This window comes from Trachemys scripta, chromosome 9 (genome assembly GCF_013100865.1).
Source record: "Trachemys scripta elegans isolate TJP31775 chromosome 9, CAS_Tse_1.0, whole genome shotgun sequence".
NCBI lineage: Eukaryota > Metazoa > Chordata > Testudines > Emydidae > Trachemys > Trachemys scripta.
The window spans coordinates 95,159,754-95,187,538 of NC_048306.1; the positions used below are offsets into that span (position 1 = coordinate 95,159,754).

The 27,785-nt window shown below is 38.7% G+C and overlaps 1 protein-coding gene across 2 annotated transcripts; it reads right to left on the reverse strand.

Moving 5' to 3' along the window:
* Positions 1-67: 67 nt before the first annotated feature.
* Positions 68-27,558, reverse strand: MCCC1 (methylcrotonoyl-CoA carboxylase 1). 2 transcript variants are annotated; one of them, XM_034781832.1, is made up of 19 exons: positions 27,430-27,558; positions 25,645-25,691; positions 25,034-25,173; positions 24,355-24,450; positions 22,490-22,611; positions 21,417-21,564; positions 20,376-20,497; positions 18,891-19,002; positions 18,283-18,364; positions 17,338-17,465; positions 15,254-15,437; positions 14,582-14,691; positions 11,328-11,544; positions 10,156-10,242; positions 9,498-9,547; positions 4,146-4,283; positions 3,289-3,396; positions 2,610-2,681; positions 68-1,017 (listed from the first exon to the last, which is right to left on the reverse strand). In XM_034781832.1, exons 1-19 carry the CDS (start codon positions 27,489-27,491, stop codon positions 898-900), a joined length of 2,145 nt encoding a protein of 714 aa, XP_034637723.1. In that variant the 5' UTR covers positions 27,492-27,558; the 3' UTR covers positions 68-897. The 2 variants fall into 2 exon arrangements, with proteins under 2 accessions (XP_034637723.1, XP_034637724.1); XM_034781833.1 differs by lacking the exons at positions 25,034-25,173; positions 25,645-25,691; positions 27,430-27,558 and adding an exon at positions 24,657-24,840.
* Between the last annotated feature and the right edge of the window lie 227 nt (positions 27,559-27,785).

Sequence of the window (27,785 nt, forward strand, 5' to 3'; positions counted from 1 at the left end):
ATTCTGGCAAATGAACAACATATAAGCTTTGCAGACTGAAACATGAAGAGATATGGGAAAAGTAATATGAATTTTAAAATATGTATTTTATTATGACACATATTTTAATATTAAATAAATGTACAGTCTTTCTGTATTACAATCTGAGCTCTCAAGATAAAATAATCCATCCTGAAAACAGATTCCGTTTTGATTAATATAGCAATAATATTTTTTTCCCTTCTATAACACCTTTCATCAGAGATTTTCCAAGTATTTTACAATAATTATGGAAATTCAATCTCCCTCACACCTCCCACCCCCGAGTGACGTAACTAAGCACCCTTATCCCCATTTACAAATGGATAAATAAGAGGCACCAAGAGATAAAGTGACTTAGCTAAGAGTATATGTGATGGGACCAATCCTGCATTCAATACTCAGGCAAAACTCAGGCCATTTATGGGCGTTTTGCCTCAGTAAGGATGATATTATTATTATGCACTCATTTAAATAAGCCTAGCATGGTCAGTTTTCAAATTGCCTGACAAGGAGTCTGAAATGTAGGAAAGTTTAAGGGGAAAAATATGGCAGCTCATAATGACAAAGTAGACAAGAACCAATACTTTGGAAGCTGGTCTCCAATCGCTACAAAAATACCTGTAAATACCAATTTAAGGACAGATCCTGCAGTCACTAATCAGGCAAATGTAATTGCTCAATAGGAATTTTACACTAAGGATTGCAGGATCAGACCCTTAGCTGTTTATCTTTTATTACAATTTAGTAATGTCCAGTTTTTAGGGGAAGTGGACACAATCTGCCATGTAACTATGTCCATGGAATGCTGAACAAACTATAAAGACACCTTTTCTTGGAGAAAACCAAGAAAGCAAAAATTAGCACCTTCCTTGGAGTTCAATTTGATTCGATGTCTTCATCCACTAACTCAACTAGTGGAGCATGTCTGTTGGCCTGAGAACCTTCTTGGTAATTAACCTTCTTTATTATTCCTGCCTTTGGAGCCCTTATGGTATGCTGCATAGAAACAAGTGCATAGATAAATCAATAGAATATTTTAAAAAATTCTCTCTTTTTTTAATAACAATTCCATCTTAGTACAATCAACCATCTAAATACTGAGCAGAGATGAGATTAGATCAAATCAACATTTACAACTTCTTTTGACACATTTCATTCTTCTAAAATGTTATTTTTATTCTTGAAAGAACCTCATTTTCAAGTTACTTTGGTCTTTCCTCTTCAATATTTAACTGGAGAGGAAAACAAAACACTATTTGGGGTTACATTTTGAAGCACAGATATTTCCATCTTGTTTTACTTCATTGTTCCTTCTTAAAAATAAATTAGACACCTGTTAAAATAACTCAGTTTTAGTTCAACAATGTTAACCATTTAACAGGTCAGTTCCTTTGAAAGGACTGCTGATGCATTTAATATATTTTTGTTTGGTGGACAGGAAGTGTTTTTATTTAACAGATCTTAGGCTAAATTAAGATGTGATTACCAACTGCTTACACACCAAGTCCAAATTTGGCTCATATGATTATTATATCATGTTCATTTTCCATTGTACCTTTTGTTGCCCTGATAGTTTCTACATAGGATTAGTCTAATAATCAAAACAATAACAAATAATTTCTTATATCTTAGCAAAGATTCATTTAAATTAACGTCTTTATTTTTGCAATTTAACCTTTTTATTTTAAATAGTAGCACAAATATTTAGGAACTACTCAGGGAAATTATGAATGAAAGACACGAAGAGCCACATATGTAACATGGATACCAATGTTACAACCACCCAGTGATATACAATTACCAAAATAAGTTTTAATAATTTTAAATTTGAATTAATTTTCTCAGTATGCAGGATTTTACACGTTATCAAAATTTATAAAATATTTCAAACACTAGCTTAAATCTGTTACATTATTTAGTTCACTCCCATACACTGCACTGTCAAAATAAATCCAAACCCAACCAGCTCAAACTACAGAAACTGGGAGAGTGCCAGCAATTTTAGCCAATGCCAAGCAATGTAACAAAACATGATAGAACATCCCACATACTGCTACATTACATTTCATGTTGACTCTTACAAAGAATCTTTAGTCTACTCTCTGTAACGCTTTATGTAAACAATAATCAACAGGATTACACACAAGAAAACGCTGGGTATATATTTAGAGAGAGAATCACTGCTTGCTGAATTTCAGCATAAAGCAACAGCAGATAGTAATATCATGTGTTTAAATCACGGTGAGAGAAAGTAAAGTAAAACATCCAGATTATGAAAGATGGTTTTGTATTGAAAATAATGGATAATTTATTTCTGAGGCATTTAAAGAGCTAACAAAATGAGCATTTACAAAAATTACAGATAAAAATTATACATCAAATATTCTTTGATAATAATGTACCAGTAAACATAATTCTCTGAAATCCAGTCAGATAACGTATTAGTTTTGCAAGATTTCAAGTGGTGTTGATGATGAAACAAGACTGAATTATACAATATCCCAATAAACCCAACACTAGATTCATTTCAGTATCACTGGAGTTTGTTTTTTTCTTCCCAGTAATTAAACCCTTTTCATGTCACTCACCTCCATTTTCATAGCTATCATAACCATTAGAGGGTCTCCAGCTTGTACCTTGTCCCCTGCTTTCACAAATACCTACAAATTCAAAGCAAGCAAGGATTGAAAAATCATGTATGTCCATATAATCAAAATCACTTGGGCAGGATTTCTACCTGGACATCTGGCTAGCAAAAGAGGTGAAAGTTTCCTTCAGAGAAAAGCTAAAGGAGAGCTGAATAATAAAGGCATCTTCTGGACTTGGGGATTGGTCCTGCTTTGAACAGGGGGTTGGACTAGATGACCTCCTGAGGTCCCTTCCAACCCTGATATTCTATGACTAATCCTTTTCAGTAGGCTTATCTGCCATGAGGGAATAGATCAGCGAGCCTCTAAGGTTTCAGCTCTAGAGACATGTGGCTGAAAACCAATTAAAAGGAAGAAATTTAATTAAAAATGGCAAGTTTAGCCAAATGCTTAGAATTTTTAAAGGGCTCTTCCTGTGTTCTGCAGAAACAAGACCAGGAAGTCTGGAAACCACCTGTACAGGTGAACAAACTGAGGGATTTTCTCCAACTGGAAGGAGCCAGGGCAGCCTCAGGATTGACATGCTTCCCCTGCCGCAGAACCTATTAGAACCTGGCTATGTAGGAGACGTTCAAAAAGGTTTCCTTTTCCCTCCCCATCCCACATTTGTAACAATCACCTTTTCAATTGTCCCAGTCATAGGTGCTATAGCACCTCCTTGAGTTCCTGTTGCACTCGCTCCAGATAAGTATTTAGGTACTGGAAGCCCAATTTGTGCACTGCCTTTCTACAGAAAATTAAATAAACCAAGATTGAGTTAATGTCATAACACATTACAATTGGTACAAACCTTGTTTTATATTTATAGTGACAGAAGTGAATACATTTGTTACTAAGTAATTAAGTAGTTTGTTTATTAATGTGGATTTCACATGACATTTATCACAAAGTCATTTAATTTCCTTTAATCATTTTTACTGGAAAAAACGGACCACCTTTACCATGGAAGCTGGGACATTTCTTCTTCATAAGTACTACTGCTAATGCAATGCAGAGAATGCCAAGGTAAGCTGTCATGTTAATCTGAATTTATTTTTCAAGGCTAAATTGGAGTTCTCCTCCTCCAGCTCCATCTTGATTACTTTTATTTTTCATTATTTTATTTTAAAAATGAAGTACATTAAAATAAAAATATCATAACTCTTCCTCATGCATACTTTTCAGCAGTAAATTATAACCAGGGTTCTAGGGAACAAGTTAAAGTATTTTTTTCCAAATATTATTTGCATCTCTTTTGATTTGGTAATTGCAATTAATTTACTCAGTTGTAGATTATTAGTTACCAACTTCTAATTATAGTTCTAAATCGAGCAAGGATCTGAAGATTATGGGGTGCTATAAAAATTGAAACAGTTATACATCTCACCCCCCTAAATTTAAGATTACCTGTCTAAGTCCATTACACTCCATTTCACAATTCTGCTTACCCCCCTCAGCTGGGATTTTAAATCTCAGCTGATGAAAAAGAAACTTTACCAGTGAGAAGAGGCAAATAGTGTTGTCCAAAATGACCAGCTTAGATTTACAAACACTCCCGTTTACTATACATCTCAGGTAAGTCAAATCTCCGTCATTAGAAATGGCTCCAGAAACATGGAAAGCTTCATCTTTTATCTGAAATACAGTTGTTACTGTTAAAAGATGTTATAAGCACAGAGCCTAACTGTAATTTTGTAACCAGTCAGTGGCACAATTACCTTAATGGGTTACAAGCAACATAGTTCAATTTGTGTCCATAAATGAGTTCTTCTCCCATTCTCAGTTTGTGCATCTACCTACTAGGTATCAGTGCATTGTGGGAAATGGGTGAAGCTATCTCATAGTGTTTCAGCAGTGGAAAATGCCCAGTGCTTCAGTACTCAGGGCTAAGAAGAAAGAATGGCCAAACTGATTACGCAGGCAGGATAAGGGGGCCTGTCTGTACTGTATGACCCAGTAAGCCTAAATGCTATGCTGTAGTCATACAAAGGAGCATTTACAGTCATAGCAAATATCTAAACCATGTTGCTGATGATTGAATATAACACTGCATTCTCTCTTTAGAATAGTATTTCCAGGACAAAAATCATTGTTATAAATGGACTTGCTAGTAACCATTTGCATTAAAGTGTTAACATACATATTTAAATGTCCTAAGTCACTCCAGTCTGAGGTGTATCATATTCAGTTATATTCTACCATGTAGTTTTCCCTCCCATGTTTTGTTTTGATTTTTAAGGGTTTTCCTCACAGTAAGTGCAGATTAATTTCTTCAGTATCTCTAGAGAACCTAAGCGCTCATGACCCTATTATCTCTCAGGTGACATAAAAGGACAAGACTTGCTTAACAGTGTATGGTTAATTTCTTGAACAAAAAGTTTAACAAGAAATTGCTATAAAGAAATCCTAGTTTATGAAGAATGATTTATAAGCTGAATGAACTACCCTTGGGAAGGGATACAAGTTACTCTCCAGAGTAAGTACCACTTGTTGTCGTTCTCCCCCTCCCGCCCACACTGATGGGTGGCTCTGCCAAAGTTAGATAAGCAAGATGACAAAAAGGAAAGTTGCACTTGAAGAAGGAATACTGACAATGGAGGCTCTGAGGAGAACTTCTGGATTAGGGAAAGTGTCACAGACAAAACTTCCAAACAAAGTTAAGGAAGGACTGTAGAATCAGACTCTAAAATTGAATTATTTATGCCTAGAAGTCCTTGGTCATTACTGACAATCCAGCCAAAGTTGATAGTAACCCAAATTAGTGACCATACGATGGCTGTTTGATATTCCACGTGAGTAAGATGATGGTCTCAGTCCAATTCCAAATGCACAGGTGTCCAGATTAAATAAACCTCCATTCCTACAGGAAATAAGTACCACCACTGTTGGGAATCGCAGCAGAGAGGTTAGTGATTGGTTCATTCGCCACAGCCTGTTCAATCTGGTGCCCTTCCTCTTCCTAAGTGATCCTTCCACAACAGGATTGAAACAACGTGGAGAATCTTACAGTACTTCTAGCATGTTATCCCTGTTCTGTACATAGAGGATTTAACTTTTCAGAGATGCTAAACCTGTACTTTTCCAGAATGTTAAAGATGAAAAATTGTATACATGAAAATATTTCTTGGTTAACAACAGTTTCTCTCAGTCTTGTTCTTATATTAATTGGATTAAAATTAACTTCTTGAGCCAAGAGATCACACTTGTTCAAGGCCTAGATGTGCAGAGATATTGGAAATGGACGTAAAAATGAACATTGACGGTTCTCTTTGCATAGGTTTTACTTTCTTTAAATCCTTCTTCACCTTGGACTCAGCAATTTGCTGTTCTAATATTAGGTTGTAAATTATTCAAGGAACTTGGCTGAGCTGCATTCCCCTCCCCCCCCCACACACACACACATATTAAACCAGCCTTGGGTGAAACTCAAGGAGTTCACCACTAAAATTGAAAGGAAAACAAAAAAAAGTTCTGCTGCTGATAAAGCACCCCCCCCCCCCAGGAATGTCCCTAAGAAGAGTTATAAATCCTCAAGGTTGTAAAGTAGACACACCCAGCACTGGGAAATTAGGGAGGAAACAGAAAGAGACTCAATACATGGTAAGATAAGCTCTAACCAGAGTTTTTATGCTGACCACCTGCATAAACAGAGAAGGTCACAACTAAGTTACAATTTGGGCATGAAAGATACAAATGTAAAAAACTTGGGCATCAAGGAGGACACCTAGGTGCCAGTATGTAATTGGTTAAAATTTTTGTTATTTAGGAATGTGGGATAATGTGATAGGATTAGTAAATTTGAAGGAGGTAGCTAGATGTATCTATATAATATATACGAAAAACAATGCTCTTTGGGAACCGTTTCCGGACTGCAGTTCAACATCAAGCTGCCGGAACTCTGATCTCACTGCATAACCATGACATGTAGAGGCATTGCCGGGAACCCCCAGATGAATGGCTCCTAACTGGCCATCGGGTGAAATAGATGTTTAGAGCACAACTGTGTAAAGCTCTTTCACTGGGAAAAGGTTCCACACACCCGTAAAGCCCTGAGCCCATGGGCAGGGGCAAGTACTCAAACTGACCTGATTTCTTTCTGAGCCCTGTGAGTAAGGATAAGTACCTTACACCCTGAGCTCTTGGAAGGGAAAGGGTGGGGGTGCCTAAATTGACCAGGTCACGCCTTGAGCTATCGGTAGGGTATAGGTGGTGTGCCCTAAAGTGAGCAGGTAACAATGTGAACTCTTCCTGATTATGAGGGGTGGTGGTGAGGAAGGGGTGAAATGTTGTCATCACGTGGATTCTTAAAATGTGTGGTCTTGAGATACAGAATCCATAAAATAACCTTTGTATGCACCCTAAAGCAAGGTTGACCAAGTGGCTACCCCACTATATATAATTATGAATCTGAAGACTATGTCATACAGCATACGCAAAAGAGAGCCAAATTAAGTTTGCACAAGCAACCTTAATAATGGCATTTTCTAGCTTTTGAGTGCTTTGCAACCTTAATAATGTTCTTTAACATGATTTTTGTGTGTTAATTTCCTAGGTTTTTAAATAAGCAAACTGAAAAAACAGCAATTCCATCACATGGTGGCATAGTGACACCTACATGGGTCATCAGCAAGTTTGGAACCTTTAGCTCAATTGCACAGACCTCTGCCACTTGAGCTAACACAGAACTGATAGCAATAGTTGGTTGTCATCCTTTATGTGGGCCAGCCCTTGACAGGGAGGAGACACACGCAATTTGACAGTGTGTTTCACAGATATTTGGTGGCAGCTCAGGAATCTTGGATTACATTCCAGAGTCTAGAGATGATTTTGCTCTAGTGAGCACTGACTCTTCTGCCCTCTCCCAGGACTGAGGACATCTTCTGCCCCATTTTCTCCAATCTGTCCTTGTCCCAGTTCCCAGGTCCTCATCCTAGTTCTATTCTCCTTGCCAACCCTGTCCCAGTCTCCACTTATCATGCTTCTCATCGCAGCCCGTCTCCTTCGCTGAATGTCCTTCTCTGGACTCCCTGTCCTAGTCTCCTCTCCTCCAACCTGTTTTGTCCAACCATTCCGAGTTCCTCTCTGCCCCATATCAAATCTGTCTCTCTCCTGCACCCTTCCAGTCTCACCCACTCATGTTTTCCACCCCAACTGATTTGATTCCCAGTCCCAATCTCTCCGCCACACTCCTCATCCAATCTCAGTGTCCACTCCCCAGATCCTTGTCCCAATCTCTTTTCACAGCCAGTCCCAGCTTCAAAGATCATAAAGCCAGAAAGGACCATAGTGGTGATCTAGTCTGACCTCCCTGAATTAATTTCTATTTGAATTAGAGCATATTTTTTTGGAAAAACATCCAATCTTGATTTTAAAATGCACAGTAATGCAGAATGCATCACAACCCTTGGTAACTTGTTCCAATGGTTAATTACCCTCACTGTTAAAAATGTGAGTCTTATTTCTAGTCTGAATTTGCCTAGCTTCAAATTCCACCCATTGGATCTCGTTATAGATTTGTGTGATAGACTGAAGAGCCCTGTGACTGTGATCAAATCCCCCTTAATCTTCTCTTCGATAAAGTGAATAGAGTGAGCTCCTTGAGCCTTTTGCTGAGGCATATTTTCCAAACCTTTATTTATTTGCATGGCTCCTCTCCCCCCGTATCCCAGCTTCTCATCAGAACTGTCTCCGCTCCCCTCTATCTTCCTTCCTCCTACCGGTTCTCAGTCCAAGTTTCCTTGCCCAGCCAGTCCCAGTCTCCCTCTCAGCCCCTCCTCTGATTTAAGCATACACCTACTGGCTCGTAGTACGCACTCCCCATTTCCCTTCCTTGCTCCTAGTCTCAGTCTCCTTCCTCAGCCAATCCCAGTCACCCTCCCACACCAACTCCCAGTTTCCCTCTCCCATCCCACCAGTCTTCAGTCCCAGTCTTCCCCCACCCCACAACACCAAGTTCCTTGTCCCATTTTCTCTCCACCAGTTCAGCTCTTACCCCCTGTGAATGAATTCAAATGAGGCAGCTTCCTCCCCCACACCGATTGGGCCCAGCAGAGGAGGTCACCGAAAGCACAGGACAGACAGGTTCCTTGCTTTCCATTCAGATGCCTGGACCTACCATTGCAGGGAAAATGCTACTCAGCCCTAGACAGAAACTTCAGGGAATTTAGTTGCTAAACGTAAGAAGTCTGTACTGAGCACGTGAAATCTGTGGTTTTTCAAAGGCTTATAATATGGCCAAATTTGTTTGGATTTTTGTTGGGATGGCAAAAGGTACATTCCTGACATAGCTTGTCCCTCTGCCACATATCAAGTCCCTGCTCCAAAGCATGGGGGAGCTAGAGTATTCAAAGATAAGACCAACAGACACCGTGTTTTTCCTTAGCCTTGTCCTCAGAAATGACAATCATTTTGGCTGAAACTTTAAAAAAAAAATAAAAAATAAAAAAAAAATCAGCATGAGGCAGACACCCGACATGGAAAATTTCAGACCAAACATATAAGATTGGCACAGTTATAAGCAACTGAAAAAAGGATCTTGTAATAAAAAGTGTTGGACAACATTAATAATAGGTGATGCAATCAGCCTATATCTAATAAGAAACATACAAGTAACAGAGGGGTAGCCGTGTTAGTCTGTATCCACAAAAACAATCAGGAATCCGGTGGTACCTTAAAGACTAACAGATTTATTTGGGCACATGTATCTGAAGAAGTGGGGTTTTTACCCACGAAAGCTTATGCCCAAATAAATCTTAGTCTTTAAGGTGCCAAGAAACATACAGCAAATTAACTTTATTCATCATTATGATGAGATCAGTTACTAAAGAGTATGAGAAAACAGAACTTTACCTGCATGTTATATGAACCGTCATGATTGTAATTTATAATTATGTCCACATCTGTTTAATAAAATATTAAAAAAACAAGATTTGACTTAAAGAAAAATTAAACTTAAAAACAGAGTTCAGAGCATCTTTTTCAACATAAATATAAATGTCCAAATGAGAAGGCCAACAAAAACAGTTAGACTAGCTCAGCAAACCTCGTAGAAGGTTGTTCTGACATTTAGAGCAAAATTTTCAAAGCTGGGTGCCTAACCCTAGGTTCCTAAATCCGTATTTAGATACCTGAATAAACTGACTAGAGTTTCAAAGGTGCTGACCATCCATAACCCAGTGAAATCAATGGAAGTTGCAGGTGCTTAAGTCCTATGAAAATTCGATCCTTTATTGAGGTGTCTAAATATGGATTTAGAATCCTAAATTTAGGGACACTTTTTAAAAAAATGTGGCCAGTGTCTCCAGGAATCTGAGTGTGGTATTAACCATTATCTTTAAAAATGCTGACTGGAGCATGTGATCTTTGTGGGTTTCCCCTCCCCAATCAATCTTAAATAAACTTTTTCCTACATATGTTTGCTCTTCCCTCTTCCAAATCTTTACAACTTTGTGTGTGTGCATTTGAAATAACATGGTCTCAAACACGTTACCCACAGCTAGTCACTTACTGTTTTCACCATCTAGGAGAGTCAGGTTTCTGGTGTAGGATATATTTATTCTTCTGCCGCTGCTGGATGCAAATGGTGAGAATTTATCTAAAAGCCCAAATACACAAACAGTTGATGCTGCATTTACTGTATTACAAATAAAGCACATAAGAACGCTTAGCAGGTACTTAGTGTTTTACATCTTCAAATCACTTTATTAACATTATTAATTATTATTCTATTGTTATTAAATATTTATGTTGCACCAAAAGGGCTGAACCAGGTTGGGGCTCCATTGTCATAGCTACTGTACAAATATATAGTAAATGACAGTCCCTGGTTCAATCAGCTTACAATTTGTAAGACAGGATATAATAAGTGGATGAGGGACAGAAGTAGACTGAGGGTAGGACAGGGGGGCGAGATAACAAAAAATGGTGGCATAACACACACTAGGTGCATTTACAATTCTCAGTCAAGCATCAAACAGCAACCACAATTTGCTACCTGTCTAGCCATTTTAACCCTCTAATGTATAACTGTAAATATCCTCTCTTAGAGATATGAAAACAGACTTCAGAGGTCACTGAAGTCAACGGAAGTCCTTCCATTGATTTTGGTGGGTGTTGGATCAAGCTGTAAGTGACTTTAAAAGTGCTCACAGTCACAATGGAAGAGCTAAGAATATAGTGCAGGAGTTCTTAGCTCCTAGTGCCATGCTCAATCCTCTAAACTATCTTGCCTCTCCAGATCCTGTCTGGGATCCAGTTCGTGTTTTAATCTGAAGGTCCTAGGGCTGGCTGAAGAAACAGTATTGATGGACATTGAAAAGACTCTGAGCTAGCCCTCCTCACTGGAGAGAAATTTGCAGAAATTTTGAAGATGACAGAAGCAAAGTGGAAATGCCCACACGTGCAAAAGAAAAGATGTGTGTTTCTATCTGAAATACATTAGAACACTCCCTTTTTATCTAGTGAAGAACACATGCATCACAACGGTGTTATACTTAATCTCTGTCACCTAAAGAAAGCTATGTCCTGCCCTCTCGGTGGATGGTAGTAACCAGATGTCAGGAGGTTAAACGGTGAGGCAACAAGGGAGTACAAAATTAATGAAATGGACAAAAGCTCCGATTTCTGTCTCACCCCCTCAAAGAAAAAATAAACTAAAGGAAAGGGAAAAAATTATCTTACCACCAGACTGAACTCTAAAAGCATCTGTTATCATTTTCTCTCTCAGTATGAGTCCCAGAGCGGCCTGACACAAAATTTCATTTGGGGTTGCCTGTTTGGCTGGAAACAGTTCATCATGGTGTTGAGAAATGAAATTGGTGTGCACGTTTCCAGCCTCAAAATGTGGGTGTCCTGACAGGCTTAGTAAGAAATCAATATTGGTGTTTAGTCCTACGATCTGTCAAGAAAAAGAAAGACAAGGTGGGTGAGATAATATCTTTTATTGGACCAACTTCTGTTGGTGAAAGAGAAGCTTTCGAGCTCCACAGAACTCTTCTTCAGGTCCGTAGAGCTCGAAAGCTTGTCTCTTTCACCAATAGAAGTTGGTCCAATTAAAGTTATTACCTCACTCACCTTGTGTGTCTCATATCCTGGGACCAACAGAGCTACAACACTGCGCAAAAAAACCAACCAAACAAAAAACCCACACACATTCCCAAATGAAAACAAAGAGCTGCTAATGGACCTACAGCTGTCTGCTCCACTGATACCGAAAATGTCTTCTTAAAAAGTGACATCAGTGCAGTACAGCACTGACAAGAGAAAGAGTAAACATTTCAATTGGTATATATCCCGTTATTTAAGAAACTATCACCTTTGAAGAACAAGGGTAGGATTTTCAAAAGCACTGCCTTTTGGCCTAATTCTTCCTTTGCTGAAGTCAACAGGAGTTTAACCACTGATGTTAACGGGAGCAGACTGAGGCCGGCGCTGAATGCTTTTGGAAATCCTGCCTCAAGTATTTAACGAGACATAGTCAACTTGAAATGTAGTCAATTAAAAAAAAAAAAAAAGTTAAAAGGCTTTCAGGTGCTATATCTGCACCTATTACCATTTTTTTTAATGATTAGAGTCTCTCTCTTCTGTTGCTGTGCAAAAGACTCACACAAACAACAGAGGAAGCTGACTGGTTAGGGGAAATTAGTGAAACTGATTTGTTACAATGTGCTGTGAAACATATAGACTAAACGAACTTAAAAAACAAAACAAAAAACCAAACAAACTTAGAAAAACATATTTCTCTGATCTCTGTCAGTTATAATAATCTTCTGTGTTACTTCTAACAATAGCAGACAAAACATTTTCAGATGCATGATTTTTAAGTTGATTGTGTCACTTAAAATTTATTTTTTATATCAGTAAATGTAAATAAACTGCACACTGCAACTGGCTTCACTTCAAGTCAAACCTTTTGCATTAGAAATGTTATCTGCCTTGTTTGTTTTGCTTTGTTAAATAAGTAATAGTAAAATTTTAAATACTGAACAATCCTTTATAATTTTAGGAGTTACTACTTGACAGGGGCCTGAACTAGATGCGAATAGCCAAACTTTTTAAATTTTGAAAAAGTGCAGACTGCAGTTTAAAACACTACAGTTTGGGCTCACCTCTTCAATGGACCCAAACTGGAACATCAGAAGAACGGCCATACCGGGTCAGACCCAAGGTCCAGCTAGCCCAGTACCATGTCTTCCGACAGTGGCCAATGCCAGGGCCCCAGAGTGAATGAATAGAACAGGTAATCATCAAGTGATCCATTCCCTGTTGCCCATTCCCAGCTTCTGGCAAACAGAGGCTAGCGACACCATCCCTGCCCACCCTGGCTAATAGCCATTGATGGAACCATCCTCCATGAATTTTTTGAACCCTGTTATAGTCTTGGCCTTGACAATATCCTTTGGCAAGGAGCTCCACAGGTTGACTGTGCGTTGTGTGAAAAAATACTTCCTTCTATTTTAAACCTGCTCCCTATTAATTTCATTTGGTGATCTCTAGCTCTTGTGTTATGAGGAGTAAATAACACTTCTTTATTTACTTTCTCCACACCAGTCATGATTTTATAGACCTCAATCATATACCCCCCGTCATCCCTTTTCCAAGCTGAAAAGTCACAGTTTTATTGCTCCTGCCTCATACGGCAGCTGTTCCAGACCCCTAATCATTTTTGTTGCCCTTTTCTGAACCTTTTCCAATTCCAATCTATCTTTTTTGAGATGGAGCGACCACATCTGCATGCAGTATTCAAGATGTGGGCGTACCATGGATTTATATAGAGGCAGTATGATATTTTCTGTCTTATTATCTATCCCTTTCTTAATGATTCCCAACGTTCTGTTCACTTTTTTGACTGCCGCTGCAAACTGAGTGGATGTTTTCAGAGAACTATCCACAATGACGCCAAGATCTCTTTCTTGAGTGGTAACAGCTAATTTAGATCCCATCATTTTATGTGCATAGTTGGGATTACGTTTTCCAATGTGCATTACTTTGCATTTATCAACATAGAATTTCATCTGCCATTTTGTTTCTCAGTTATCCAGTTTTGAGAGATCCTTTTGTAGCTCTTCGCAGTCTGCCTGGGACTTAACTATCTTGAGTAGTTTTGTATCATCTGCAAATGTAGCCACCTCACTGTTTACCCCTTTTCCCAGATCATTTATGAATATGTTGAATAGAACTGGTCCCAGTACAGACACCTGGGGGACACCACTATTTTCCTCTCTCTATTCTGAAAAGTAACCATTTATTCCTACCCTTTGTTTCCTATCTTTTAACCAGTTACCAATCCATGAGAGGACTTTCCCTCTTATCCCATGACGGCTTATTTTGCTTAAGAGCCTTTGGTGAGGGATCTTGCAAAAGGCCTTCTGAAAATCTAAATAAACTATATCCACTGGATCCCCATTGTTCACATGCTTGTTGACCCCCTCAAAGAATTCTAGTAGATTGGTGAGGCATGCTTTCCCTTTACAAAAAACATGTTGACTTTTCCCCAACAAATTATGTTCATCTATGTGTCTGATAATTTTGTTCTTTACTATAGTTTCAACCAGTTTGCCCGGTACTGAAGTCAGGCTTACCGGCCTGTAATTGCCAGGGTCACCTCTGGAGCCCTTTTAAAAAATTGGCGTCACATTAGTTATCCTCCAATCATTTGGTACAGAAGCTGATTTAAATGATAGGTTACAGACTACCGTTAGTAACTGCAGTTAGCTACAGCTAAATTGTAGGACTACTAAGTTAAACCCTTTCAAAAAAACCATTTTTGCTTCTATAATAGCATTTTGCTACTATAGTGATAGGAGCTGTGTAAACAGCTTATGTAGAATCAGACTTGAAATCGTATTGGGTTCCTTATATTATTTGTATTTCTGTTACACCCAGGATCCCATTGTGCTAGGTACTAAACAAACACAGAACAAAAGGATACTTACATTGTACTGAAGGAGGCTGTACTGCAACTTTCTCAATGCTGCTTGGCGATCCTCAGCCCAAACAACTAGTTTAGCAATCATGGGATCATAATGTACAGAAACTTCATCACCTAAAGTATAAATATATAGAAAATGATTTCTAAGGACACTGACACACACCTTCAATGGATATGTTTGATGCTATTCTTTATAAGGTGATACTAGCACTACAGTAGCAACATGCACTGAGAGACCCAATGGCCAGTGCTCTGCAATGGCCATGTAGGAGACTCAAGTTTGATTTACGGACCAATCTCTCAATTCCCAGGCCAGCCTGAGTTTGAAATGTTACAGAGGTGACACTATTCAACATCAACCTTCTTTGCTGAATTAAGGCGTAGTATTGACAAGCTTTGAAAGAAATCCAATCTGCCTATCCCATAAAGGCAATAACTGGAGTGGGAAGATGATGATGAGATATTTAGGGAGCCAATTGAGATACAGTGGAATCCTCAGGGAGACGAATTCTGTAGTGTGTTATAATTACGACAATATCCTATGGGGCAAGTTCTGGTCTCAAGCTAAGCACAAGATTAAAAAGCCGCAGCCAGAGGGAACTTGCTTGAGAGCATATTTGTAATGAGCTGTTCTTTTTAACAGATATTTTCAGTTAATACGGTCTTCAAATTTTACCTTGTCTGACCCCGGTTTCTATCCTGGTAAAACTGTCAGGTGGTGGTGTAGACAAGTGGAGTAAGGGTCCAGCCCCTGGCATGAAGTTATTATTAGGATCTTCAGCATATATCCTGGCTTCAAATGCATGGCCACTGAGTGCAATTTCTTCCTGCATTAGGGGAATTTTCTCTCCTGCTGCAACCTGTAAGTAGTACAGTAATTTTCCATTCACCAGGGAGCAACCCTAACAGTTCGGGTCAGAGCACTAGCACATGGACGCAGATACCTTGTGTATACAGACACACAAACTTTTGATTGTAGCAAATAACAGATGGAAGCTAAATAAGATAAAATTATACATATACGATCTGCATGAAGGCAAGGTACAATCATACAATAAGAACAACTGTAAACTTCAAGGAGGTCACGGAGCTACAAAAAACACCAAGTCAGGTGGTTTGGCTGTCCTGACACTTGAATAAACATGGTTGAGAAAGGATTGAAATATATTGATTATTTTTGTCTTATTTCAGGCCTAGGTTTTCTCCATGACCAATATATCTTACACTTTGATGTATCAGTTGCCCAACCAAGGAATACAATGACTGCAATATCAAGTAGGAAGGGACTTTCACAATGCAACCAACTTAAAAAACATTCACACACAAAACAAGTTAGTTCACTAGTTGTTTTCTGTATTTCCTATTTCAAATGTGTGTATTTGGATAACAATTTATTCCTCCAACTCAGCTGCTTGTTGATCCAGAGAGAACGTCATGATCCTATGTTTGTGATATCAGTCTATTGTCCGGGAATGAGAGCAATGCCACAAATTCTATATTGTTATCTGACAGCAGGATCAAGCAGAAAGAGAAGATGGACTGGGGAAGAAGGACCCTTCTTCTGAACACAAGTAACCTCACAAGTGATGAGAAACAAATGATGGGTGAATAGTTTTAGGTTTTAATTCTGATAAATGTTGAAGTTATTCCTTACTCTCTCCCCAGGAAGAAAGTCACAATTTAAAGGATTTTGAAAGAGGATTATTTCCAAAGTTCTATTACTGTAAAATGATCTTACAACATTCCACAAAACTGAAGCACAATAAAAAATGCTTTTTCTTCCTCTTACTTCAACAGTCCAATGAAAAAAAATGTGAGCCTATAAAGCACTGAACAATAAAAGCCTGCTCATCCGGAAAACAAGATTTTATTAGGGAGAAGAAAATCCTTCTAAGTGGCTGGAAAAACTTGCTAGCTGCCACTATTGCGAGAGTCTAGTCAATCACTCCCCTCTTTCATATACTCTGAAATCTGTACACAAGTTTAAGAAAAGGTTTCACAGGAGGAGTTTCTAATTACTCAGGATTTTTAAACTAATAGGTCAACAGGGACCTTTTTACTCCCTCAAAAGAATTCAGGAAAGAAAGCTAGAAAAGTAAGGAAGGATACACTAGTTTCAGGGTAAATCCAGGAAACATTTTAAGGGTAAAATACCGTGGAGAAATCTGTAGCAGGGTCATGGTAACCAGCCAGCAAGGACAGCCACAATCAGACCCCTCTCCCCACACTGGTCTCAACAGCACACACAATTTCCATCCACAAGGGGGAAGTAAACGCCTGATGATCCAACTTGTAGGTATTTATTGTTCCTCTAAGGAAGTGGTTTTCAACCAGGGGTCTGCAAACGATCTCTTTAAGATTTCAAAACGGATCCCCACCTCCATTTGAAAATTTTTAGAGGTCTGCAAAAGCGTATTCAGAAATGCAAGGATAAACTAAGAGTCTTCTTCTCCCACTCCCCATATTCTCTATATCCCAGTTAAATGCCTGAAGATCCCCCATCCCTACTTCTCCCTGACACTTTGAAGCCCTATACTGTGAGGAGGACTGTGTGGGGATTCTATTCGAAGCCTTTCCACAATGCTCCTTTATTAAATGGAGAGAGAGGGAGGCTGCTGTGAAGCAATGGGAATCACTCCCAACCATGGAAGTGAGAGATTAGCATCCTGCACACAACAACGGCGAGCATTACCACACTAGACCACTGGATAGACACCATCATCCCTGCTACCCTTGCAACTAAAATTAGTTATCCCTTACCCTCAGCTGCCACTCCACCAAGTCAGTCCCTGTGACCATCTCAGTAACTGGGTGTTCCACTTGCAGCCTGGTGTTCATTTCCATAAAGTAGAAATTATGTTGAGAGTCCATAATAAATTCCACGGTTCCTGAAATATTTAATAAGCACACATTTCACTGAGACAAGAAGGCTTTCTACCAGGTGGCTATCTAAAGATATTTAGTGATTTGCAGTTTGACAAAAATGCTTTGACAAAACTGGAGAGGTGTGTTAATGGTCAGAGCATCAGGTCTGAAACACCTAAATTGCCCGAAACCACTGGATCAAATCCCAGCACACCTTTATTATCCCAAGACATTCTGTGCTGGTGGACTGCTACTCTTCTCTCCAGAAGCAGTTGCATTTCAGTAGTGTTGTGTGTATGATATTTATAAAGTGTTTCAGGATCCTTCAGGAAGAACTGTCCTATGCTAATTTAAAAGACTTCCCTTCCAAAGAATATCTTAAAAAGAATCAGAGGTGTTAATATTTTTCTAAACTGGTTTTCATCTAGTAAATATACTAGAAACTACAGCGGTTTTCCATGGGATTATTTTTAGAGAAGGCCCTGAAGTCAGAACACTGATATTTTGTTGTTTGCGAGGTGTATGATAAATCACTTTGCACACGTAGTCTGATGTGCATTCAGAATATTCACCTTCAAATATCAAACTATTTGGCTGAATTATTTGCTTTCAGACTTCTTAGCTTTTTCTCTTTTGTAGTCTTATACCACTCTGGGCAGGGGGTTCATGCTAAGTTTCGCTAGCTTAGAACTCATTAACTATGTGACAACTACATGAAAGTTAAAAAAATTGCTACAAGTGTGTATCATGTTCCAGAACAAGAAAACGGCATTTGACTTGAGGCTCAAGGCTCTATTAACTTAAGAGGAAGGCACTAGAAGGAAGTTAAACCTAATGTACCTGCTCCCACGTAGTTCACAGCTTTAGCTGCTTTGACAGCAGCTTCTCCAAGTTTCCTTCTCACTTCAGGCTCAATTCCTGGCTGTGAATGTAATGATGAAAAGAAATTGCACATTACTGAGAGTCTCACAGATATCATGCCTACTGTATGTGAATACTATGCCGTCTTTAAAAAACGGCAGTAAAATCCCAAACCATATTATATTTGAAATCTTTGCTTCCTGACCCAAGTAGCAATCAGCTTATGTCCTAAATCTTGACGGTAGAGAATCTTTGATAAATTGACAGAAATAAATAGAATATGCAAAATGTTGGACAACTAGAGGTTAAGTGGGAGTTTTTTCCCTTCTTTTGAAACATCAAGTACTGGCTGTTTCCCAAAGTAGGTTACCAAGCTAGATGGCACAATGGTTTAATTCAGTATAGTAAAATCCTACGTTCTAACCTTCGGTTTTGTCTCTGGAGCTCAAAAAACAAATAAAATAAAATGCAAAAAGGTTCTGAGATTGCTTTCTGCTACTTCAATCAATCAATCAATCAGACAGATGAGTACAAAAAATTCAAAATCATATTACTTTATAAACTCCATTTAGGAACCCTCCACTTACCCCAGGAGCTTCTTCAATGATTTTCTGGTGTCTTCTCTGCACACTGCAATCTCTTTCAAACAAATAGACTGCATTGCCATGCTGGTCACCAAACACCTGGACTTCAACATGCCTGTTTCACAGTAACAAAGGTTTCAATGTATTTTACTAAAGATCACTAAAGCCTCATTTTTGCAATCCGTTTCACCGAGGCAGACACTTGCACAGCATCCCATTGACTTCAATAGGGTTCCATACAGCTATAAGGGCCTGCCCTCTTGGATCCAATTGCAGATCAGCATGATGCTGTTAAGTGATTCAGTGAAACATCATATACCTCCTAAAGCCACTAGTTCAAATGGGATTTTGAACGTCATGATCATTGTATTGAAACTTCATGAGTTAAAAAAAAAAAAAAAAAAAAAAAAAAAGAGAGAGAGAGAGAAAAAATATGTAGAGTTCGCTGCTTCTATATTAGTTTTTGGATTCAAGATTTTTTTCTTTTTTAAGTTTTAAATCTGTGAATTCTGCAACTTACACATAGGCCCTTTGACATCTCCTAGCCTTTGACGTGCTCAGGGGTAAACCACTTAATTTGTAAAATATTATTCCAGGGGGCCAAACACCAGCTTGTGGCAGTTCTACTTATTGATGAGATAGGCAGACTTTTAGGTATTACAGTAATTTACCAGGGTCTTGATTATCCCGTCGTTTGCAGCCACGTGCAGTTCCCAAAGAAGTCAATGGGAGTTGCACATGCACAACTGATAAGATAATCAGGTCTAGGTTTCTTTTTACAACATAGGTGCTTTAAAGCTGAATTTAGAGATAGGTCAGTCTAATCTCCTGGCACCTTCAGATGAAAGTATTTATATTTACCTACCTACCTGTTCAACAAGGTGTATGTCAAGAATACCACCGCTTTGCGATCTATAACACCTTGTATCTGTGTATGTCAAAAGAGCTTTATGAAAGTTAATGAGCTCAGCTTACAGCATAAATGTAAATGAAGTATTATCATCCCCATTTTACAGACTGGGGCACAGAGAGATTAAGTGACTTGTTTGAGTACATACAGGACATCTGAGATAGATTATGGTTCTCTTCCTGACTCCTAATTCTGTGCTTTAAGCACTACTACACATTGCTTCCTTTAGACCTAAAGAATGGTGAGGTCAGAAGGCTGATGTACCGACTAGGCATGTCATTGGCATAACATAGTAAAATCTTACGTTCTAGTATGTGATATCTAGGTCTCTCTCCACAACGCTACCATTAGGATGTTGCCAATATGTCACCAAGACAGCCAGATTTGTTATAAATTATCATTAAAAGTCACTGTCATCCACTTCACACTTTGTAAAATTAATAATTCTGCCCTATTTTATGCAAGTGCAGAAAGTGTGTGCAATACTGTATAAGACACAAACTATCATCTTGCATAAAAATGTTGTACTGGTTTTTAAAAATATTTTTAGTATTAAAAATATAATCCACTTCTCTCACCTTGGATTGTCTACAAATTTCTCTATCAGCACGGCATCATCATTGAAAGACTTCTTTGCTTCTCTCCTGGCTGATTCTAGTTGGTCCAGAAACTCCTTTTCTGACTGAGCAATTCTCATACCCTAAGATGCAACATAAGGTTGTCTAAATAGCTACTAAAGAACAAGTAAATAATAACAGTTACAAAAAAATCTCAACCAGTGTGAAAACCGGTGAATGATTAAAAGAATAATTAAAATATGTGTTTACCAATAAAAGAATTCCATTCCTTCTTATGCCTCAATAGAACTATTTACTAACTCCCAAACAGTTAATCTTTGCAAATCCCACAGAAAATAAAAATGCCACTAAGGCTATAACTTAAAGATAATGTTGTTGCACTGGTGTAGTTAAGGACAGAACTCAATTTGACTTTTGGATCTCATGATAAGTTTTCACAGCTGGAAGACAGAAAACACTGGTTTTCTTTGCAAAATATGTACATTTGTTATGGAAATCATTGAGACAAACCTGGAGCTCCATCATGAAATTTTTATGCAGGCTCTTTTCACATTTCATCGGGGAGGTCATCAGGTAATAAATAATAGCTATACACTGAAGGTATCCAGATATTTGTAAGATTTCTAAGAATCTATTTATGCAACACTCACAAATTCAAAACTACCATTAAAAAAAATAATCACAACAGAGGCTGTCATTAAACAATGATTGAATCTTGTACAACTTCACCTATACAACATAATGGGCCAAATGTTCAGCTAGTGTATATTGCTGTATATATAAACTCTACCAGTTTATACAAGCAATCTGGCCCAAGACTGACTAAATAAAAGGAAAGCACAATGAAAGAATTCACAATGCTGTGCTGAACATTATTTTATTAACTTCAAATTAAAATAATTTGCTTCCAGTTACCTTACTGATAAGATTCCTTTTATAGAATTCAGTTACATAAAACAGAAGGTACGATGTAGTAGTAGTACATATATTAGTAGCATAACCTCAAATCAGATAAAACAAGTTTGCCTGAGTTTTCCTTACCTTTCCTCCGCCTCCACGAACTGCTTTAATCATTACTGGATACCCAATACTCCTGGCATGTTCCTTTAGACATTCATCCGACTGATCTTCACCATGATAACCTTCAATGACAGGAACCCCAGCAGCAGACATTATAGCCTTGGAGGTGCTTCAAAAAAATATTTTTTTGATATTTAAAATGGCAATGATAATAGCTGGTTTTTTACAAGAGGCCTCTGATCTGTAAACACTGCACACATGCTTAACTTTATTCATGTGACTACTTCCATTTACTTCAATGGGACTACTCAGATGAGTAAAGTTATGCTGGTGCACAAATGTTTTTAGGATAGGGACCCTAATTTGGTGTAGTTCAGCATGCACATAATTTTTTTTACACTTAAGAGCATAAAAGGAACAGGAATAGAAAATATGCACATAACACTAGTTAAATCACACAGTACATTAATACACATTGTAAAATGAACCTCTATGCGGGTACCAAATTAATTCAGATAATGTGTTTTATGCTTGATTAATAATGTTGATTTATTTGTCAAAGGGTTATTGATTAAGCAGCCCCTAATTTCCACCATTCTATTTATAGCTCATGCTTTGGCCATTTTCCTTTGGCCCAAGAACGTGGCATAGGCTTCTCTTCCCATCAACACCATTCAAGAACAGCTACAAGTCACCGCAGAGACACGAGATGCTTCCTTCCACCACCATTGAGAGACTATGAGTAGAGCTCCCACAGTGCTTTCAGCCCTTTCTGACCCAAAGTGTAAAGACCTGGATATTGAACCTACATCCTTCTGTAGGATAGTGCAAAGCATTAATCCTAGAGGATCCTAGACCAGCCTATGCATGCAATTATTAAAATCTTATTAACGGAAAAATCTTGATTGTTCCTATATCTGTATTCATCCCAGAACTATGAAAAGTTTGGAGCATTGTACAACAGGCTATATAGAAAAATCAATAAAAATGCAGGGAGCAAAAGAGCTAAGTAAAAAATCTTCACTAATAATGAAGACAAATTCACTGAACTGTAAGTTACACATTGAAGTGAGTAACAAATCAGAAACAGATACCTCTTAATACCCATATCTCTGATAGCAGATGAAGGAGGGCCTATGAAGATGATTCCCTCTTGCTTGCACAGCTCGGCAAACTCAGTGTTTTCTGAGAGGAAACCATACCCTGGATGAATAGCCTAAAACAGAATGAAGGTTACCAGCCTACTTTACACCAGTGTAACCCATATCACCCTAAAACTACAGGTTTATATAGAAGGCTTTGTGGGGGGAGGGAGGGAAACATGGGATGGAACATACCATGGATAAAAAATATCAGCCACCAGGAATACAATTAAAAAAAACTAAAGGGTGGGTAGGTAGGTTGGTCGAGCAGTTAAGGAATGGGTGATAAGTAATTATAACAAGACTAGCAATCAATAGTTAATTTGAAGGAAATTTTTTATGTTTTTTCATTCCTCTGTGGCTTTGTGCATGCTGTCTACTTAGCACTTGATCCTGCAAACAGTTACACCCATGAGTATAGTTAGGCCAGGCAGAATTTGATTTTTTTTAAATAATTTTAATGGATAATATCAATGTTTATTTTTAAGCATGTTTTTCTATTTTATCAATTTAATTTTTCACAGTTGTAAGAAACTATAGGCGGTGTCAGGCAAGAGGGTGGGTCAGACCACTTTTTAAATGATCGTAGATGTTGGTTTCAAAAAGTTTAAATTTATAACTATTAAAACAAATTGTCAACATGACATCAAAATATACACAATAAATATTCTTAAATCAAATTCTAAGAGGTTCTCAAGTAGCATTTTTCTTACGTTGCCTATCTATAAATTTCAATTATTATTGACGGGAAAATTTTTTTTTTTGGTCAATTTTTATGTGTATGGTGAAATTGATGTTTACTGACATTTACTGATAAAAATCTGATCCCTCCAAGCCTAAGTATAGTTAGTCCTATGCAGAGTCCCCTTGATGTCAGTGGAACTCTGCTCAGAAGTAAATATATCCGCCGGAATAATTAATTGTGGGACCAAGATTTTAGATTATAATTTAAGCAATCTGGAGCAGGGAGTAGTTTTATTACCTGGGCCTAATCCTGCAAATATTTCCATAGGAGAGTAATGTTACTTATGTAAGTAGTCCCATTGAGTAAAGCAAACTAGGTACGTTTTGCGCTTCAGGTCCTATGTAAAAGGCCTACAACACTTTATGCTGCTTGGATAACATTTTCAAAAGTGCCTGAATGACCGAGGAGCCTAAGTCTCATTTTCAAAAATTACGTCAGGATTTAGGAGCCTAAACCTTATTGAAGTTGCTTTTGAAAGTAAAACGTCAGTATTTTGAAGGTGTTACCTTATATAAATAAAATAATATCTCATGCATATAAGTTTTGATCAAAGCAGACAACCTTTACTTTAAAATGTCATTATTTTAACTATAAAAAGAAAGCATCTTAAAACTACATTGTGATTTGAAAGATACAATAAGCTCAGAACAGACACAAAGAGGATAATACTACTGTATGTGTTGTTTAGAACAAAATAAGTTGCACCTTACATAAGAACGGCCCTACTGGGTCAGATGAAAGATTCATCTAGCGCAGTATCCTATCAGAGGATGAACAGAACAGGTAATCATCAGGTGATCCATCTCCTGTTGCCCATTCCCAGCTTCTGGCAAACAGAGGCTAAGGACACCTTATATGAATAAACATTTAGGGCACTTTCCTCAGTAATTTTATCTTTACTTTTTAGCTCAAACCCAATGGTTAAATTAGAAATTGAATTTTCCCATGCACTCAGAGGAACCAATTTAACTGTTCTTAAAAGCAGACACACAGTTTTTCATAGGGAAACCACAGCATAAGTAAGGCCAAATCAAAGTGCGTAATTTAGGAGGGGCAGCATAGTTATATTTACCTGTACTGTTGATATTTTGGCCACTCGTATTATTTTTTCCATGTCTAAGTAGCTCTGCTGAGAGGCAGCTGGACCAATGAAATATGCTTCATCTGCCTATTGTAAAAGAAATATACATTACTATTGGATCAAGTGTTAGACAACTGAAAAACAAATTGAAACCTTAATTCGGGGGCCCATTTTATCATTTATAAAAATGCTAACATACAACAATTTAAACTGTCTGCTCTTCAAAAAAGAACTCAACTGGGTGAACTTAATTTTGTCATTTTTTATAGAAATAGAGACCACTGGCCACTAACCTGGACCTTTCTTGAGTTTAGAAAGCGAAACTGTCTGCTGGTTTTGTGATGTCTTCAGAGGTCTAGAATAAAACTCAACATACTTTTGTTTGTGATTCAAGCAGAATTTGAATCTAGGTCTTCAGAAGTGAAAATCTACTGCACTAGCCCACTGACACCTCCTTTGATATTGATACCATTTAACAGAACTCTTCCCCATACAATTTAACTTTCATTTAATAATTAAAGGCCTGATCCTGCAAACTTATGCATGCAAGTAACTTTATTCACATAAACAGGCTCATTTAAGTCAATGGAACTACTCATAGGAGTAAAATTACTTGTGCGCATAAGTGTTTGCAGGATTGAGCCTTACGGTTTTAACTAGTATACTTCACCATTGCAACATGCATGGAATTCTTGTCTGCATCACTGTAAACTGCTACAGACTTCACACCCATCTTTCTGGCCGTCCGCATCACTCTGCATGCAATTTCTCCTCGGTTTGCAATGAGGACCTTCTCTATGTTTCTTCTTTCTATTTAAAGAAACAAAGTCAGGTTTTACACATATATGACCAATCTTTACCTTTCCATGTTACATGATATGAAAATACTATAACAGTTTACATAATATTACAAACTTCTATTACAATATTTAGTACACTACTTAAATACTACATTGTTATGCTTTTTCAAAAAATGACTGGCTATTACATGGATTTTGTACCCTTTGTATCAAAAAGCATCTATGAGGAAAGAAAATTACAAACATAAATATGACTAAAGGCAAATGAAATTCCTTAAAATCTTTTCATGACATATTTCCAGGTGCTTCTCATTAGATCTAATATACTGAGTATTTCTTCGGAAACTTACTCAATTGAGCACTTATAAAATAAACTCTAACTTTCTAATTTTTCCTATAACTAATGTTCTTGAGTTAATTTCAACGCTATTAATGTTATTAACATATTTACAGCATATATGGATAAAGAATAGTTTAATACCTGTTGTTGAAGCAAATTTCAGGCATCTTTGTCCCCAAATCCATTTTCTGCACAAAACAGTAAACAAATAGAATTATAATAAAGAAAAAACATTAAAGTAGGGTATAACTGAGCTATTTCTATTCTTTGGTGCAGCAAGGATACTAATACAGTTTTGAAGTTTTTAATCACTTAGTATTTATATAGTACTGTCAGCATATATGAAGTTGTATGCCAAACATAAAACAAGTTCCTCCCCAAAGGAAGTTACATGCACAATAGATCACAATCCAATCCAAACAAAAACAAGGTGGTAAGGGGCATTAAGACTGGAATACTTAGAGGAATAGTTTTTTTTTTTTTTTTAAAGCTTTTAAAGGACATTGTGGTCAAAGTGTGGTTATTGAACAGGAGGTGGTTCAAGGTACACAGCACCATGTGAAAGAATGTATAAAGTCCACAGAAAAAGGGTTAGGTGGAAAGTGGTGGTGGACTCAAGAGAGATGTTACCAAGAGTGAAGAAACAAGCAGGAAAGCATTATGAGAACTTTGGAACAGAACAGTAGGTTTTGAATCAAATACAGAAATAGTGAGCAAGGCAAATTAGAGATATTTAGGTAGAGAATGTTATATGGGCAGAGACACGTTTTAAGTAGTTCACTTAAGTGTTTTAGAGTAGCAGCCGTGTTACTCTGTATGCTCTAATAAATTTGTTAGTCTCTAAGGTGCCACAAGTACTCCTGTTCTTCTTTTGAAGTGTTTTAATTAGCACATAAATTAAAATTTAGATTGGATCACTGGCAACAAGGTGAAAGAGACACACTTGGCACAGATGACTAGATCCTGGTGGTTCAACTTGGGCAGTGAGCTTAAGACATAACTTTGGTTAATAATCCACACCTTTGCTAAACCACACCAGCTAAGGGAAATGAACAAAATTTTGGCAATCCCCTCTGCATGTAATCAGAAAGAGTGCAGAAAAGATATTCAGCCTACAATGGTTGAGTATGGATGAGATGGATATTAACCATTGCTTAGGAAATGTCTACACAGCAACTAGACACCTGTGGCTGGCCCGTGCCAGCTGACTAAGGCTCACGGGGCTCGGGCTGTGGTCTGTTTCATTGCTGTGTAGATGTCTCGGCTCGGGCCTGGGCTCTAGGACCTGGCGAGGTGAAAGGGTCCCAGAGCTCAGGCTCCAGCCCGAGCCTGGAAGTCTACAAAGTCATGAAACAGCCCCGCAGCCCAAGCCTTACCTAGTCAGCTGGCATGGGACAGCCGCAGGTTTTTGTTTCCTGTGTAGATATGCCCTTAAGATACCACTATGAGAGAGGTCTTAGTAATAACCTAAAAGAAATACAAAAGTAATCACTGGGGGTGGGTTCTAAAACTAAGCTTTATGTTTTATGTTTTCTTTTATATCACCTGTTAACCTGTACCTAGAGGATGAACTGTACTGAGTTTTTATCACAGGGCTTTAAAAAAATATCTTTGGTGGGGACTATTTCCCTCGATCCTGGGTCACGGCGGGGAGGGGAGGGGAGGGGGGGGCTAGGCTGTGGCGGCAGCTGCGCGGTGCCCGTCACCTGTCCTGAGCGCTCCGCGAGCACCCAGCGACGGGGAGGCCTCCTCCGGGGGCCGCTGACAGACCCGGAGCCCAGGGAGGGGCTGGCCCGGCGGGCTGGGGGCGGGCCGCCCACCTGCAGGCACGAGACCACGGTTGGTGTGTGCGTGGGGAGGGAAGGGGGCTGTCCCCAGGGGCTCCGGGCCGGGACCCAGGGGCCGCCCCCCCCGCCCCGCACTCACTGGTACTGCAGCGCCCACAGGCACCGGCGGCCCCGCTCGGTCACCAGCACCGTGGCCGCCATGTCTGCGCGGGAACGGGAGCCGAGTGGGGTCAAAGCAGTTGGAAGGCGGAGTGGGCGCGGGGGCGGACCCGTGTCTGTCAGTGCCGGGGGCGGGGCGAACGCACAGGGCCGCTGGCCAATGGCTGAGCATGGGGAGGGGGCGGGGCCCTGGGGTAGCTGGGGCCAGCCCTGGGCAGGGAGAGCAGAGAGGCCCCCTTGTTTCCAAGTCCCAGGGAGGCTGAGGTGGCTCAAGTTGATGGGCCAGGGCTAAGCATCCCAGAGCCATGCATTGCTCCTCCGGGGCCCAGCCACCCC

Coding starts and splice junctions, on each gene's coding strand:
- MCCC1 (XM_034781832.1), bottom strand. CDS start 27,491: ATGGCGGCCACGGTGCTGGTGACCGAGCGGGGCCGCCGGTGCCTGTGG. Junction 22,612..24,354: donor CCAAAATATCAACAGTACAG/GTAAATATAACT, acceptor ATTCTGTTTTAG/GCTATTCATCCAGGGTATGG. Junction 1,018..2,609: donor TGATAGCTATGAAAATGGAG/GTGAGTGACATG, acceptor GTTTCTATGCAG/CATACCATAAGGGCTCCAAA.